General features: G+C 37.8%; 1 protein-coding gene across 1 annotated transcript in view; it reads left to right on the top strand.

The window, feature by feature from the left end:
• The window catches only part of GNB3 (G protein subunit beta 3), a 549,058-nt gene that overhangs the window by 409,603 nt on the left and 120,380 nt on the right, over positions 1-19,075 (top strand). Inside the window, exon 9 of the mRNA XM_044079608.1 lies at positions 356-557. Coding sequence (XP_043935543.1) covers positions 356-557 — 202 coding nt within the window. The remainder of the gene's footprint in view (positions 1-355; positions 558-19,075) is intronic.

Below are 19,075 nucleotides of genomic sequence, written 5' to 3'. Positions count from 1 at the left end.
ATATTAAATACTTCTTTCATGGAAAGGGGGGTAAATGATTTAGAACAGTCATCCTAAAGAGGTAAAAATCCCAAAAATAGTTATGACTTTAGCAAGGTATGGGAAAATATGATGTAATTTTTGTACTGGGTGAAAGTGAGAAAGAAATACGGAATGGACTGGTGAGATCTAGTGTTTATCCAGAAGGCAGAGAAACTGGCAAACTTATATTTTAGCAGCATCTTTGTTTCTGTAAGTGCAAATGAATTACCATGTGGAAAACTGTTAACACCAAACTGTGCATGTTAGTTGTGATGGGATCTACTACTGACTTCTCTTAAATGTTTTTAATGTCTATTTTGGGGATTGTTTTCAGTGCCCTCTGGGACATAGAGACAGGAACGCAAAAGACTATTTTCTCTGGCCATGTTGGAGATTGTATGAGCCTTGCTGTGTCACCAGACAACAACCTCTTCATCTCAGGGGCTTGTGATGCCACTGCAAAACTGTGGGACATCAGGGAAGGAAAGTGTCGCCAAACCTTCACTGGCCACGAGTCTGACATCAACGCCATCTGTGTGAGTATATTATGGTACATACTTTTATTCTGAGTTCCTATGCAGTATAATACAGCATGTAATGCAGCTGAATTTATTTTCTGATGATCCTCTAATATGCAGTCTTTGAATAGTCCATGAAATGGCAGCAACTTTGTTTGCAGAAAATGTGAACCGAGTTACTGGCGTGGTTCACTATTCCTTAGCAAAGTGTAATTGTTACAGCAAGGACCCCCAGCCTGAATCCAATGTTGGAGACATACCTTATGATGATAGGTATGTTGAATCTCTTCAAAAAACCACAAAGCACTTTGGAAAAAGCCCACGAAGACCTCTTGATGCAGTAAAAAATAGTTAATGTTCACTCCACTTCATAAAAAATAAAAACACTTGAAAATACCCCTTCGGGCATCAGTACATGTCAAAATAAATGACATTTGATGATAGGTAGCTATTTATTTATTGCACAGTTTAGCATTTTAGAATAACCTAAATCTATTTATATGTGTGTTTTATATGCATTTATTGTCTACTTGATGCCCTGCCTATGAAAATTGTTCATTAATTAAGCAATTAGTATTTAAACAGTCTTGTGGTTAGTATGCATTTTCCATCTGAAGAAGTCTGTTTGCAGATGAAAACACTGGTTATTGTTGTGTAAAAGCATTAATGTGTATGTACTGAGGCCCAAAGAGGTATTTTCAAGTGTTTTTATTTTTTACGAAGTGGAGTGAACATTAAATATTTTTTACTGCATTAAGAGGTCTTCGTGGGCTTTTTCCAAAGTGCTTAGTGGTTTCTTGAAGTCGTTCTGGTTGAGTAAGCACTGTAGCCTAGTTTGTTTGCCATGTTGAATCTCTTCCTTAAAACTCTATCTCCTAGTCCAAGTATTAAGTATCTCCAACAGCAAAGGATGCCTGTCTGGCACTAACAGCACTTCTTTGTCTCTCACTGCTTTAGTTGCTCTCAATGTTGTTCTTCCATACTTCTTTGCCATTATACAACACTTGTAAAAAATGTCCCTCAAACAGGGATATTTGATTGACTAAATGGATTATTTTTTTAGTGACAGTAAACTGCAGCTACCACCAACAAAAAAGATTTGCTCAGCACACAGCTCCAAACTGTCAGATTTACCACTATTAAAACACTAGCAGGAAGTTCGTAAAAGTAAATGTAAGGGAAAAAATACATTGACATCAGATCCAAAATAGTCCCTCAACAACAGTAAACGTACAGTTCTACTTTTATTAATTTGTTGTGTAATAAATGTTTTCTCCTATCGGGGGAGTGGGGAAGCCAATCCCATACCTCACAACCAGTGGACATAAAGAAGGGCTAGCAATACTGGACAGGGATCTAGTGCCTTGAAAGATGTCCCTTCACAGCCCCCCCCCACCAAATACATACATACACACACACACACACACACACACACACACACACACACACGTAAAATCCCATAACATTCACATCTATGGAGAATTTACAGTAGTTCTACTTTCGGCATCTCTCATCCCTAAAAATAAATTATTAAAAAGAGCTGCACGCAGTCTCTTATTTTCACACTATCAGTAGCAAAAAATAGTGCTCCTCAGATTAGTGTGTGTGTGTGTGTGTGTGTGTGTTGATGATGTGCACATGCTCAGTATGTAGATGGGATGTCTCCACCTGTAAATATCCATGTTATGTTACTTCCAGAAAAGACAGCCATTATACAATGGAGTTATGTGAAAAGGTAAGAAATACATATTTTTAAAAAGAATACAGTCAATAACATTAATAATCATTACACAGTCATAGTGAATGATGCAGGATTTACCCACTCCCGATAAAATTTGCCCACTCATGCTTTGCCCCAGCAGGTAAGTTATACAGGTCATTGGTAACTCCTGCATCAGCCACTGCTGAGCAATGATTCTTAGAATATTTACCTGTGGTGAAGTTCACATCCTTTAGGGTTTTACCTCTACCATTTCTGTTTGCAGTTTTTTTTTTATGGGAGGTCACCACTCTTTCAATAGAATAATCCATCCATTCATCCACAACCTCTTTTTCCCATTTTTGCACATGGGGTCTGGGTTTTCCTCATATTCCCTTGTTTTGACTTGTCTGCTTGGACTTTCCCTTGTCATCCCTGATCTTTAACCCTTATCTGCTGAATGTCTGCCCTCCATGTTCTTAACACTTATCTGCTGAATGTCTGCCCTCCACGTTCAGTATTTGTACACACTATCTGGTTGCTGCCACATGTGTCACTGTGTCTTTATTGGATCCAATTTACCTACAAGATAAATCCTTTTTTTGGAGGCACATTATAACAGCAGCACTGCTCTCTGGACATGCTCAAAGTTTGCAGGGCTGAGGAGGGACACTGCATTACAGCCCAATTTAGGGGAGAGACAAGAGGTCTAAATAAAGTATATGAAAGTCAAACCAGTTATGTTTGAACTTACTGCAGAGTGTTTACCTGCAGACAACATCTTGTGGGCCATTGCACTGTGACAGGATCCCAGGAATACTGAAAGATCTCATACTGTGTAATAGTTGCCTGCTCTCCACACTGTTTATTCAACCCTCACACCTCCCTGTTTAAATGCACTATCTCCAAAGTCATACACCACCCTAGAACAAAAGGCAAAATTCTATGCCATTTTTCACCAAGGTGGTGGGACCTTGGAGGTGATACATTCAACAGTGTAGAGGCAGAGTCACAGTATTAGGGTTGCAAAACCACTGTTAATTAGCACGTTGTATTTCAGTATCCCATCATTGTCAGATGGTCCACAGGATGCTGCATGAAGGCAAACAATCTAAGTTCTAACATAACCATCAAACCAGGAGATAAGTAGGTACCTGACAACAGCAAATGTACACATCCTCAGCTTTCACTCATCAAGGGTTTCCACAAGGAGAGCATTGACAATAAAACACCTTTTCACCTTTTATAATCATAATATTCTGTTTGGAGTACAGATTTCATTTGCAGATATATAGCAGGTATGTATTGTTCTTCCCACGTGTATTTGTTTTACAATTAATTTCCTTTCCAGTTATTTTATATTCCTGATGTGGAAGCTAAAAGTGGATTGAAAAAGAAAAGTATAGCATGTTTTTGGTTATTTTAGTTACATTGTTTACTCAGGTGTTATCTATAAACGCATCTACAAAATGATGTCTTGGTAGGTATTAATAAATTATTTACATAAATTGCAAGGCATTCTGAGTAAGCAAAAGCTACTTACATCTTTGGAAGAGCACCATCTTACTTGTGTTCTCTTTTCACTTTGAATCAAATATATTAATCTTCAGTGTAAGGGATTTGGAAACAACCCCATCATTCACAGTAAGTACTGTGGTAAAAAGGGCATGTTTCCATGATGTGTAAATCTGCAGTTCAGCTACACATTAGCTGCAAGGTGGATCTGAACTGCAAATGTTCACATCATGGAAACAAGATAATTTGCATATCTGTGAAACACCATGCTCACTTTCCTGTAGTAATTAAATCTGGTGGCCCACTCTCTAAAGAGGCACAGACACCCCCACTCCATTTATTCTCCATCACAGACACCGCTTACCCCATACCTGTCCATGCATTATCACTTACCCCATACCCGTGCATGAATTGTCAGAATGTCCCGAATTTCTCCTTTAATATTTTTCTTGCCTTTGTAAATCACTGAGGATTGCAAGCAGCCAGTTACGCCAGACATTGGAGTTTCATGCTTCTTAATGTGCAGAAATTGTGTCACAATCGTACACCTGTTGTTCTACTTAACGTGCAGAAATTGTGTCACGACCATACACCTGTTGTTCTACTTAACGTGCAGAAATTGTGTCACGATCATACACCTGTTCTACTTAACGTGCAGAAATTGTGTCACGATCATACACCTGTTGTTCTGCTTAACGTGCAGAAATTGTGTCACGATCATACACCTGTTGCTCTACTTAATGTGCAGAAATTGTGTCACGATCATACACCTGTTGCTCTACTTAATGTGCAGAAATTGTGTCACGATCATACACCTGTTGTTCTACTTAACGTGCAGAAATTGTGTCACGATCATACACCTGTTGCTCTACTTAATGTGCAGAAATTGTGTCACGATCATACATCTGTTGCTCTACTTTAAATAACTCTGAGTCCCATTTCAAACATATTCTCCCTCGTGTCATCTAGTGTTCCTTCTGACTTTGTCCTGAAGCATCTCCTTGCAAGAACACACCACCTTCCCTCCCAAATGTCTGATTTTTCAGGGACCTCCTGCTATTGCCTCTTTTAAGCATACTTTTGAACTGTCTAGATTTCATACGTTAAAACAAGTCCAAACCATACACTGTGAAGCAGTTGGAAACACTTTCAGTCAGCCAAACTCTTCAGTCCAAGCTGTTTTTATTCTTCCAACATACAAAGACAAAGATTGAGCGCTTTCAGCCCCTAAACTGGGGGCGTCATCACACTCTGACTGCACTCCATAGTACAGCCTTTAAATACTGTTAAAAATGAGTGATGTCATCACCCTTCACAATCCTTTAAAGGTACAACTACCTTAATGCTCAAATGAAATGCACTACAAACACCTTTTCACACAAGAACATTTTAACAAACATCATTTATAAAAAAGCACTTTTCAAATTCCAAGACATTCATCAAATGTAAACTTAAAAATTATTTAAGATAAAAATCAGCCACGTTTTATCCATTGACTTACTTTAAAACATATATATATATATATATATATATATATATATATATATATATATATATATATATACTGAATAGTTGAACCCACACACACACACACACACACGCACGCACGCACACACACACACACACACACACACACACACACACACACACACACACACACAGTACTTATGAGGTAGCTTTCCTCACTAATATTGGTTTTAAGGATACCATTTCATTAAGACCTGGTGCATGGGTCGCAGCTAGTTTTATTTGCCACTTAATTTCCCTTTCCTCTATATAATTCCTGTAATCTCCCCCTCTAGGGTTTGGACTTACTCGCTCCACAATACCAAATAGAAACTGAACAAAATTTGCACATACTAATGAATGTTTATATAGCGCATTATTTATATTTCTCGTAGCAATCTGGTACTGGTGATCTTATATTTTATCCCTTAGGCGCCTTTCTGTCTTGCCTATATAGTAAGCTGGACAGGTTTTACAAGCTGCCAGATATATCACTCCTGATGCTTGACAATTTCATATTTCAAAGAAAACCTTAGACTTCAAAATGTTTTGCAGGCTTACCATATTCTTAGTTTGTATGATCTTGCATTGTGCACAAGCACCACATCTTGTTGTACCACTATTACCCACTATCTGACTTATGTTAGTAAGTTCAAATGCCCCTTTTAAACTGAGCCCAGTTTTGTATACAAAAGTGGGTTCCTTCCCAACAACTGAAAATATTCTGGGGTTATTTTTAAGGATGGACCAATTGTTCTCAAAAATCTTTTTCACTTGTTTAACTTGCCCACAAAAAGGAATAACCATAGCCCTATGAAACTGTTTCTCCTCTTCCAAATGTTCTTTTTCCTGTAGTACATCACCTAACAGTGGTTTAATTGTTTTACCCCACTCACTTTTAACATATTCTACATTTTTCCCCACTATGTTAGCTGGATACCCTCTTTCATAAAATAGATGTACTACGTTTTGTAACTTTCTATCTCCGTCTCTCTCATCAAAAGTCATAGGTTCATAGGTTGGTACTAGGCCATCGGCCCTAGGGCCTGTACAAGCCTAGCCATAACAATTCCCTGGCTATTTCTTCCCACACTATTTACTTCCTGGACCCCTGTCTAGCAGGGCGACTGACGTGATCCCCGGGGTGAATTTACTTTCTCCCATGCAATTGTCAACTCTAACTAGTTGATCTTTGATTACATTATTCATGCACCAGGACTTAATGAAATGGTATCCTTAAATCTAATATTAGTGAGGAAAGCTACCTCATAAGTACTGTGTATCTTAGTCTGTGTGTGTGTGGGGGGGGGGGGGGTTCAACTATTCAGTATATATAAATATATATATATATATATATATATATATATATATATATATATATATATATGTTTTAAAGTAAGTCAGTGGATAAAATGTGGTTGATTTTTTTATCTTAAACAATTTTTAAGCTTACATTTGATGAATGTCTTGGAATTTGAAAAGCTTTTTTATAAATGATGTCTTTTAAAATGTTCTTGACTTAAAAGATGTTTGTAATGCATTTCATTTCAGCATTAAGGTAGTTGTATCTTTAAAAGATTGTGAAGGGTGATGACATCACTCATTTTTAACAGTATTTAAAGGCTGTACTATGGAGCGCAGTCAGAGTCTGATGACTTCCCCATTTTAGGGGCTGAAAGCGCTCAATCTTTGTCTTTGTATTTTGGAAGAATAAAAACAGCTTGGACTGAAGGGTTTGGCTGACTGAAAGTGTTTCCAACTGCTTCATGGTGTATGGTTTGGACCTTTTTTTAGTTTAATTTTACACTGTGGTTACTTTTGGTTTTTTATTTGTAGACTTCATAAGTTCACAGATGATTAGTAGACTAACAACCCTAGAGGTATCCAACAATGAAACAGGCAAAACTAATGAATAAAACCACAACCAAACCAAAAGACTAGGTCACCAGTTTTTAATAGCAAATGCACTCAGTATATACTCTTGCACCTCGGCTCAAAAAGCCTTCCAGGAGTAAAAAACCTAGAAAAAAGCCTTCTTATATACAAAAAATACTTCCCCAATTATACAATTCAACAATAAAACAATTAACTCAAACAAGGTACTTCTAATTACACTCGACATTAAGCCCTTCAGGTGACAGTGTTGAAAATTTTAAAATAAAGAAAGTCTCTTTGTATAACAATTTCTGCTTTATGTTAAAATTTATTAATTCAACATTTATCTTTTCTAAAATTGTCCCCTTCAGGCTTTCAGCACTATACACATGATATTATCTAAAATGTCTTGCTAAGGGGCTTTCAAGTTTCCCATTCTTAATGTCTCTTAAATGCTCCTGCAACTGGAACTTAAATGCTCTCTTAGTCTCACTAACATAAAATAAACCACAACCACATTTTAAAGCATACATTACACTTTCTGTCTGACAATAATATCTGTCAATGGGTTTAAATGGAACTCCATTTATTTTATCAAATGATTGTGTAATATAATTACAACTAATACATTTATTACAAGGAAAAGTACCCATATTAACAGGCTGCCTTACTAAAATATTCGTAGGTTGTTCAAATCAACTATGAGCTCCAGTATCCTTTATATTGCGTCCCCTCTTATAAGAGAACATTGGGACCTTTTCTATTACTTTCTGTAAGTCCTTATATTTCAATAAAAAGTCCCAAAAGTATTGTATAACCATTTTAACTTTTTCACTCAGAATATTGTAGGAGGTAACTATAAAACAAATGTTATTCCCATTTTCATAAGTTTTATAATTGTTAATATCCACTGTATCCAGCCTTTTATCCATCTTACAATGAACACACTCCAGTGCTTCTTCTATTAAATCTCTGTTATAACCCCTCCTAAAAACATATTCGCAGTTTTAACCTATTCTTCTCTCAAAACACCTAAATCATCTTATAAACGTGAGATACATAAAAATTCACCATAAGGAAGTTATTTAATTGTGTGAGGTGGATGCAACTATTGGCATTAAAAAAATAATTAACTTGATCAAATTTCCTAGTCACTCTAGTTTTATACACCCATCAGAGTTACCTTCTAAAAAATATCTAAAAACAATACACTAGTTCCACATTGTAGGCCATCAAACTTGCTACCAACCCTATTTTTTTTTTTGTATATCTTCCATAAAACATTGAACATGTTCAAAACCCCCAATAGAATAATAAAAGAAAGACTGTACAGAAACACGGAAAGCAATAAAATAAAACTGTAGAAAACAAAAGACTTTAATGTGAGCACTTTCACACACTAAGGTGCTTCATCAGGCAACAATATCCAACAAAAAGAATCTCTAAATACATCAATTCATTCAAATCAACCAATCAGAAACCTGACCTAATTAAAGTTATATAACATATTTAAAGTGCACCATGTATAAAATGAATATATACATATACTTAACCATTAAAAGCTTTAAAATCCTGTCTTGGAAACATAGAACAAAAAAACAAAATTAATTCATTTCTTAACCAGTCTGCGTGCTTTCAGGGCTGGTTTAATAGAAACAGTATCATTGAGACCAGAACTCAGATGTGCTGCTAGTCTCAAGATCCATTTCATCTCGGCTGTATCAGTATAGGCATAGATGTCTCCTAGCCTAATATTCTCATGTATAACTTAAATAACCTGAAATGTAAACAAATGTGTTTCTCCTGCTGATAAGGTGTGTTTTGCTATTGCACTGTTTTCCAACTTTTTCCTAGTGCAATACATGTGGTCTCTTATCCTTTCACAAAATCTTCTGTTTGTTTTCCCCACATAAAATTTTAAACACACAGTACGATAAGCCAAATAAACCAAATTCTTGGTATTACAACCAGCCTGCACGTTAAAATTCCATGTTGGTTTAGTAACAGGATGTGTAAATTGTCCACTTTCATCGATAAGATGGCAAAAATTGCAACTATTGCACTTCCTGGTCCATGTTCTACTTCGTTGATGAATATTACTTGTGTTGGGGTAACACAGTAACTGTTTAAGTGTATTCTAATTTTTATATATGACCTTAGGTCTTGGCCCCACCACCGCTCGTATTTTGTCTTCTGTGTGTAAAATGTGCCAATTTTTGCAAAACAAATGCCTCTAATATACCTCACATCAGTACTGTAGGAAAGAACTACTGGTATGCCTTCTGGCCACTTATGCCTAAATCTCCTTGGGACCGGTGTACCAGAAAAATAGGGTCTAGCTCTACCTTGTCTCTCCTCCATGGTGGTTCAGATGGCATTAGAAACAGCCATCTCATCATAGCCTCTCCCTGCAAAGTCGGATTTCAACATCTCCATACTAGTATGTAAGGCATCATCTTTACAAGTCAATTTGGCCACCCGTAATGTTTGTCCCTGTACCACATTGGAGAAAACATGTTGGGGTGCATGCTGGTCCTGTGCAAAAATGATGGACAATAACAATCCTTACGACATAACTCTGTAGTAAAAGCCCCATAAGTCCCTACAGAGATAGTAACATCCAAGAACTCAATGGTAGTAGATGACAATTTATGTGTAAACTGTAGAAAGTTGTTGCTTCTATTAATCTCATCAATGAAGCTATAAAGGGTACCCATATTGCTGTTCCAAACAAAAAAGATGTCATCTACAAAATGCCGGTAAAATACAATGCCTCTCTCACTACTATTAATTACATTGGAATGTTCCCACTCTGCCATAACTAAATTTGCGTGACTATTGGCACAGCTGGTGCCCATAGCAACACCCTTCTGCTGCTAAGCTCCTTCAAATACAAACACATTGTTATCAAGTATAACCTCCGATAAATAACATAATAGATCAATTTGTTTATTGTCAAAAGAACCTTCCCTTGTTAGATAACTTTTAACCATATTAATGCCTTCCCCGTTTGGGATACAGATAAACAGGGATTTAACGTCTAAGGTCACTAGGACAATAGATGAACACACACCATTTCCAAAAACTTTATATAGGTCATGTAAAAAGTGTTCTGTGTCCTTCAATACTAGTGGATGTTTGTCTAAAACAGTTTTCAGCTGTTTATCTACATATATAGATATTGGCTCCATCAGCCAACCAGCACTAGACACAATGGGTCTAAAGTTAGGATTAGTAGGATTTTTGTGGATCTTGGGAAAACCATATAATTTAGGGACAAGTGGAAATTCCACATTAAAATAATCATACAACTCACGGGGTGTAAGCCCCATACAGAAACATTCATATAATCCCATAAAAACCTGTTCTTGTATATTCTCAATGGTGGACAATTCAATTGGCTTAGATACATGTACATCTCTTAACTGTAGATGCATTTGTTGCAGATAAAACTCAACATTTAAAACCACAACAGGTCCTCCCTTGTCAGCAGGTCTAACAATAATTTATTAAAAAACTTATACAGATCGTTTTCACATGCTCTAACAAAAATATCTAAAGCTGATGAAAAAACGGGTACAAAAGTACTGGGTTTAGAAAAAATATTCCGTTGTATTTCATTCGTAGTTCCAAATGTCATGTGTAACACAACATTTCTAGCAAAGAGCCTAATTTCTAACAGCGTTTCATCAACTATAGCTGTTGTAGAGGGCACAAAGCCCAAACCCTTAGTAAGTAATGAAATCTCAGAAGCAGTCAAAGTATGGTTAGATAAATTCCATACTAACCGGTTTGGGCCATCGCCCACATTTTCTTCAACGTGTGTCCGTTGTTGTGATTGGAAGTCTCTTTCCATTTCTGTCCCATACATACATTGTCCCTGTCCTGGACAGACTTGGCTCCGAATCCAAAAAGGAAGAGGTAGAGAAGGCTCCGATACTGTATTAGTGGCAAGTGTAGTCTTCCTTCTCACCACTATTTCCCCATCCATATTGGCGGGGTTGGTAGTATGGTCAGGTGTACCTTGACCAATATCTTGAGACGTTAGGACAACAATTTGTTCTGAACCAATGGAGGCTTGTAATACAGTTGAAACCACTCCTCCGTCTGACTCTGGATTGGTTGCTGAGTTGTTCTCAACCAAGTCCTCAACTCGATTATGTGTAATGATTGGTTCACTATGTTGTTCGTTTCTCGGCCAGGCAATTACCAGTTGATTCTTGAAATCTTCCATATCACGAACATGTTTTGTCTTTTTGACCAATAACAGCTTCCGTTCATATGCCAGCACCTTATCAATGACTTTATGTAGAAAAATATTAGGATTGTCAGTCCCTGCTAGCTTGGATAATTCCTCATATTTAAATTCTATCTGTGAGTTCAATTCAGTCTCAACTGGTGCGAAAAAATCAATAATGAGCTGCATGTACGCGTTGCTCGTATTAAGATTAATCCTCGGCCACTTTGCCAACAAGTCCGGAAAAGTATTTCCGTAGGTGGGGATATTAAGCACCCTGAGACCTCGTGGAACCACATTGAATTTTAAGTAGGCTTCCATGTGATGTCTCTGGCACTAAACGCATTTACAGCGGAACAAATCATTTTCTATATCCCGATTCAATGCCTTAGTGTGCACATTTGCATCTACGTTGATGTCCCCAACTGACACAACTATGTCCAAATCTGTAGTAAGAAGGGGATTAGTACGAATGTTAAGACAACTCTGTAGTCGTTCATTACTAGATCGATTTATCCATTCATGGTTCACTTACTCCAACCAATTAAGAAAACCATCTGCCATGCTCACTGAGTTCCAAAAAACGATCCATACATCCCAAAAATAGTCAAACAACAGGAAAACTCAGTGATAAACTACACAGTCACAAAATACCCAACAGAATAAAAAACAAAAGACTGTACAGAAACACGGAAAGCAATAACATAAAACTATAGAAAACAAAAAGACTTTAATGTGAGCACTTTCACACACTAAGGTGCTTCATCAGACAACAATATCCAACAAAGAGAATCTCTAAATGCATCAATTCATTCAAATCAACCAATCAGAAACCCGACCTAATTAAAGCTATATAACATATTTAAAGTGCACCATGTATAAAATCAATATATACATAAACCATTAAAAGCATTAAAATCCTGTCTTGGAAACATAGAACAAAAAACAAAATTAATTAATTTCTTAACCAGTCTGCATGCTTTCAGGGCTGGTTTAATAGAAACAGTATCGAGACCAGAACTCAGATGTGCTCCTAGTCTCAAGATCCATTTCATCTCAGCTGTATCAGTATAGGCATAGATATCTCCTAGCCTAATATTCTCATGTATAACTTGAATAACCTGAAATGTAAACAAATGTGTTTCTCCCGCTGATAAGGTGTGTTTCGCTTTTGCACTGTGTTCCAATTTCTTCCTAGTACAATACATGTGGCCTCTTATCCTTTCACAAAATCTTCTGTTTGTTTTCCCCACATAAGCTTTTAAACACACAGTACAATAAGCCAAATAAACCAAATTCTTGGTATTACAATCAGTCTGCACATTAAAATTCCATGTTCGTTTAATATCAGGATGTTTAAATTGTCCACTTTCATCTATAAGATGGCAAAAATTGCAACAATTGCACTTCCTGGTCCCAGTTCTACTTCATTGATCAAAACCCCCTCAACAAAGAAAAATCAAGTCATCTATAAACCTATAGTACCTCACAACAGATTTACAAAAGAATTTATGTTTATAGAGATATTCCATCTCAAACAGGCCCATAAATAGGTTGGCATACATTGGGACAAATGGAGCCCCCATTGCTGTACCTTGTAATTAATGATACAAAATCTTATTAAACTCAACCCCCCCCCCAAAAAAAAACAACCCTAGATGGTCTTTTTAAGCAAAGTCATGCCTTCCAAAGGTATTGGACATGTTTTGATACCATAGTTTTTCTGGGCATGAGTGATCAATCATCTACCAGCTTCCTCCTTCTAATAAAAACATTGGTGTCTGACCAGGAGTAAATTTATAATTCCCCATCCACTGGTCCAAATTTGTGCTTTAATAAGTGCAGAGACTCGCTCACATGGATGGGAAGTTTGTTCCTAAAAAGGGCTAATCTCTGAGACACATACATATCACACCAACATGTTGTAGATGAAGCTTAGCTCCTTAGATTTGCACTGCAGATATACAACAGGTCTATCAGGGCTAATTAGAAGATGCATTATAGGCCAGGTATAGATCACCGCTCAGCAGTATAAAGGTAGAGCTTTGAGGCAGTCTGTGTAGGATATGTTGTCTACACTATGTATTTTTTTTTTTATTATGGGCCTCTGTGGATGCTCCTTTTGTTGCATATTTCTGGTCAGGCACATACCAAATGGGGCAGTGTACTCAGTGATTGGTCTAATCAGGGCCAAGTATGATGGAAAGATTACATCTTTGGACCAGGATGCCATACCCTTGCATATACAGTAAGCTGTGCAATATTGAATGATTTCCTTACTACAGTAAATACATAATGGTCAAAGGCCAAGTCACTGTTCACATCCCTGACCACTAAGTCTCCTCTGAGGTGTGAACTATCAATGTAGTAATTTCCAGAGGTGGACATATGTCCAAAAGATACTGTTATACATCTCTTAGCATTGAGTTTTAGACTGTGATTCTGGCACCAGTTGCAAGTCTGTGTCACACTTTCATTGTTCTGGATGCCAACAAAGAATATAGACAGTGATAATACCAGTAATGAAGTCAGATATGCAGAATAGGATTATAGCCTTTAATTAAGCAAATAGCCAACACATACAAAGTTAAGTAACTTGCATACCTAAATGGCAAATAATTTGCAAAGGAGAAGAATAACAGAGCATTTCAGACATAAGTTCATAACTTAAAGTGTTCAAACCTTGAGCATTTCAGACATAAGTTCATAACTTAAAGTGTTCAAACCTTGAGCATTTCAGACATAAGTTCATAACTTAAAGTGTTCAAACCTTGAGCATTTCAGACATAAGTTCATAACTTAAAGTGTTCAAACCTTGAACATTTCAGACATAAGTTCATAACTTAAAGTGTTCAAACCTTGAGCATTTCAGACATAAGTTCATAACTTAAAGTGTTCAAACCTTGAGCATTTCAGACATAAGTTCATAGCTTAAAGTGTTCAAACCTTGAGCATTTCAGACATAAGTTCATAACTTAAAGGTTCATAGGTTCATAGGCTGGTACTAGGCTATCAGCCCTAGGGCCTATACAAGCCTAGCCATAACAATTCCCTGGCTATTTCTTCCCACATTATTTACTTTCCAGGACCCCTGTCTAGCAGGGCGACTGACGTGATCCCTGGGGTGAATTTCCTTTCTCCCATCCAGTCATCAAGGTTCCCCTTGAAGAGGTCCAAAGAGGCACTCTGCTTGACATGTATGGGCAATCTATTCCAGAGTCTGGGGAGTCTCTGGGTCAGGAACCTATCCCTCCAGCATGTTTTATTTATTGTGATGACAAGGTTTAGATCCCTGGAGCATGTAGCTCTGAGGGATTGGGATTTCTTTAAGTGTAGCATGTCCAACAGCTCTGGGTTTGACATGGCCTTGTATGTTAAGCAGAGATCGCCTCTGAGCAGACGATATGCGACAGAGTATAGCTGGAGTTTTTTAAGGCGGTCAGCGTAGGGCATCTGCTTTAGGCCTGTGATTCTTTTAGTGAGGTATTTCTGAGGCCTTTCCAGTTGTTGCAGATGTCTTGAGAGGTACATACCAAATGGGGCTAATGAGGGATGAGTACAGTGGGACAATGACCTCCTTTTTTCTGGATGAAAAGCCCTTCGTGATGAGGTGTGCCACATAGAAGGATTTCCTGACTGTTGTGGCGATGTGGTTATCGAAGGTGAGACCACTGTCCACCTGTGTCCCTAAATCTCTTATCACACTTTCTGTGTTTAGTGTACTGCCACCTATATGGTAATTCATGGATACATGTTTTTTCCCAAAGGGGATAACAATACATTTCTTGGCATTGAGCTTGAGCCCATAGCTCTGGCACCAATCATCTGTTTCTGTAAGGCCCTTTTGTAGAGTATCCACATAATTTGGGGATTCAATAATGGCTCCCAGTTTGCAGTCATCTGCAAACTTTATTAGCCAGAGTCCCTTAGTGTTAACCTGTACTTCAGAGAAGTAGATGCCAAACAAGAGCGGCCCCAGGACTGAACCCTGAGGTACTCCACTTGTCACTTGTCTGGAGCTGGACTTGGAGTCGGCTACTTTTGCAGTGTGGGTTCTATCAGTAAGCCATTTAGCAACCCATTGGGTGACATAGGGATTAATGCCCAACTTAGTAAGTTTATCTATGATTCCAGAGTGGGAGATGGTGTCAAAGGCCTTGGCAAGGTCTAGATAGGCTGTGTGGACCACCTTACCCTTGTCCATGGCTCTGGAGACTGATTCAAAGAAGTCAATCAGGTTCAGGAGACAAGATCGGCCCTTCACAAACCCAAACTGGGTGGGGTCCAGTGTTTGAAGGTTGCCAATGTCTTTGTTTATAAGTTCCATGATAATACGCTCCATGGCCTTGCAGATAAGGCTTGTCAGACTGATGGGATGGTAGTTTCCGGGATCCAAAGTGGATCCCCCCTTGTGAATTGGGATAACTGTAGCTCTGCGCCACTCAGTGGGCACAAAACCTGAGGTGAGTGTTCAAACCTTGAGCATTTCAGAAATAAGTTCATAACTTAAAGTGTTCAAACCTTGAGCATTTCAGACATAAGTTCATAACTTAAAGTGTTCAAACCTTGAGCATTTCAGACATAAGTTCATAACTTAAAGTGTTCAAACCTTGAGCATTTCAGACATAAGTTCATAACTTAAAGTGTTCAAACCTTGAGCATTTCAGACATAAATTCATAACTTAAAGTGTTCAAACCTTATGGCATTCAAGCAACACTATCTCAGTAATTGTTAGATCAAGCACTATAGCCCATGGCCAGTCATCCAAATACTGTTATGTTTTACATGATTATACAAAATTGTTGTGTCTTTCGGCTTTTCCTGGTTAGGGGTCACCACAGCGGAACTCCGGTCTGCTAATGATTGGCAGTAGATTTTTACGTGCCGAGTTGCCAGCCCTGACACACAACCTTCAACGAAGGTACACCCATTCATGCATGTCTCCACACAGAAGACACTCTAGCTGAGAATTGAACGGGACAACGTCTTACTGTGAGGCGACAATGCTACTGCAGCACCACCACAGCAGTACAAAATAAGGATCAAAAATCCACACAGAAGAACAGTGTTGTATAGTAACAAACCAAGTAAATAACAGCAAAATCCACTTCCAGCAACACATAGCAGAGTCTCCAAATGTTCAAAATCCACAGTCTTTCTTAAAAATGTTTAAACAGCCTATCACTAGTCATTTCTAATTAACAATGATTCACCCATTCATTGCCAAGTTGAATAGAAAAAATAGACATTAAAAATACAGGCAATAAAAATGCATTAATAATAAATATACTAAAAATAAAAATACCATGTCTTAGTATATATTATAGGCTGTTTTACATGTATGGGAGGCTATAAGTAGGAGTTTCATGGCTGTTTTTTCATTAAGGTCTGAGGAAGCAAACTTACTTTTTGTAAAAGAGCTTACCTAATCAACATTTTTAAGAAAGACTGTGGATTTTGAACATTTGGAGACTCTGCTGTGAGCTGCTGGAAGTGGATTTTACATGATTATAGTATAACTGCTTATTTATTGTATTCTTTTTGTAAAATTATGTTGCACTGATTCTGCACAATTAAGCTGCAGATTATTAAAGAGTGCAGAACATTATGTTTTGTTCCAAAACTCGTCTGATATATACTGTGACAGAGGAAGATACTGCCAGCACAGCTATCTGAAATTCTGTAAATGTTGTGTCTTTCGGCTTATCCCGGTTAAGGGTCGCCACAGCAGAACTCCGGTCCACTAATGTTTGGTAGTGGATTTTTACATGCCGAGTTACCAGCCATGATGCACAATCTTCAACGAAGGTACGCCCATTCACACATGCCTCCACACAGAAGACGCTCTATCTGAAATTCTGTAAATAATTACATGTTATTGGTGATTATCGACACGATTTATATAAGATGCTTGTGTTACAAATGTATTAGAACTGTATATCATATAAGATGGTTTGTACAGATGTGTGCTGAAGAAGTATTTTATAAAGTATTTGCATTTGAAATGCATCCACAGTGTGCTCTGCTGGAGAGAACAGAAATGTACATGCACTACGGTAACTGTTTAAATGCATATATTTTAACAGTAGAAACTGGAATATAGGCGGTTAACTTCAGAAAAATAACTGAAATTAAATTACTTTATGGCTACACAATAAAAAATGGTATCTTTCAGTTTCAAGGCAGTTAGAGACATAATCTATGTACTAGGGTTTTTTTTCTGTATTGTTTTTGGAGCGAGCTAATTACTACCTCTGAAACTATGAAGGAATGCAATTGTTTTCTGACTTCCTGCATCTGACAAAGATCTGAGGTCTGTGTATTTTCACAGGTAGATGCTAAATACTGCCAGCTTCCAGCAATGGGGGTTTCACCTGGCATAGAATCAGATGACAAGAAATTATGTCATTCTGCAAGCTATCCCAGCAGTAATATTTGAAATATTAATCTGAGAAGTATCTTAGAGAGACAGAGCATTCTGTATTCTGTCTCTGACCTGACAGCAACTAGAAGATCCATTCACCACATCTACCTTGCTCTTAAGTAAGTTAATTAGGGTGTAGTAATTCTCTTAGATTCAGTCAGAAATATAGTGAAGCTTAGTTTAGACATTTTTCTTTATTTATCTGAGACTATCCTGCAATTTTGTTTAGAAAAAATATTTCCTGTGGTTTTGAAGTCTGACGTCACTGTGAATATATATATATACATATATATATATATATATATATATATATATATATATATATATATATATATATATTGAGTATTTTCTTGTTCTTTAGAGGTATTTAAGTTCTGAGAATACTTGCATACTTATTTGGTGACACTGTGTTGGCCACTCCTAATAGCCTTGCTCTTGGTCAAACTACCATTTTTGTCAATCAGGGGTGGCTCATACTATAGGATTGCAGGACTGCAGCCCCCCACCTGTACAAAAACAAAACAAATTGCGAGTCTCCACCCATGCATGCTTGGAGTTCCTGGAACTCACAACTGGTGTGTCAGCAGTCCGGATAGGGGGAAGGCATCTCTGCACTTCAGATGCCCAGAAGTCTATGTGGTGATGACTGCACAGAATGGAAGAACTCCAAACTGCATCGCCTGCAGGCTGGATCCTACTTTCATGGGGAAACCAGCTGGAAGGACACTTGACCCTTCTCGCAGGGAGGGGAACCAGCCATTAGCTTGCACGGGACGGGACTGAGGATACTGGAACACTGAATGGGGCTGAGAACATTCAGGTACTGTGTGTAGCCATTAGCTTACTCAATTCAGTGCATTCAGGTACTGTGTGAAGCCATTAGCTTACTCAGTTCAGTGCATTCATGTACTGTGTGTATTCATTAGCTTACTCAATTCAGTGCATTCAGGTACTGTATGTAGCTGTTAGCTTACTCAATTCAGTGCATTCAGGTACTGTGTGTAGCTGTTATTTTGTGTGTGTGTGTGTGTGTGTGTGTGTAATGCCCCAGTTGCTATATACTGGTGGCTAGAGAGAACAAATGGTGGTGGGTAGAGAATGCCTCAGGCTTGAAACCTGTACCTTGGGTGCAGGTGGCAACGGCCTGAATTCACTACCCCCCACAATTTGTAAAAAATTTGCAGATTTTTGCCTCGTATTTGTTCTGTTCTGGTCCAAATAACATCTGTGGTTTCTGTATTTTTGTTTCCTTACACAGTCAGTAGTGCAGTGGTAACAT

This window comes from Protopterus annectens, chromosome 8.part0 (genome assembly GCF_019279795.1).
Source record: "Protopterus annectens isolate FY-2018-M chromosome 8.part0, PAN1.0, whole genome shotgun sequence".
In the NCBI taxonomy this organism is placed as follows: domain Eukaryota; kingdom Metazoa; phylum Chordata; order Ceratodontiformes; family Protopteridae; genus Protopterus; species Protopterus annectens.
The sequence above is the reverse complement of the archived record's forward strand: the minus strand, read 5'-3'. Positions and strand labels throughout refer to the sequence as shown.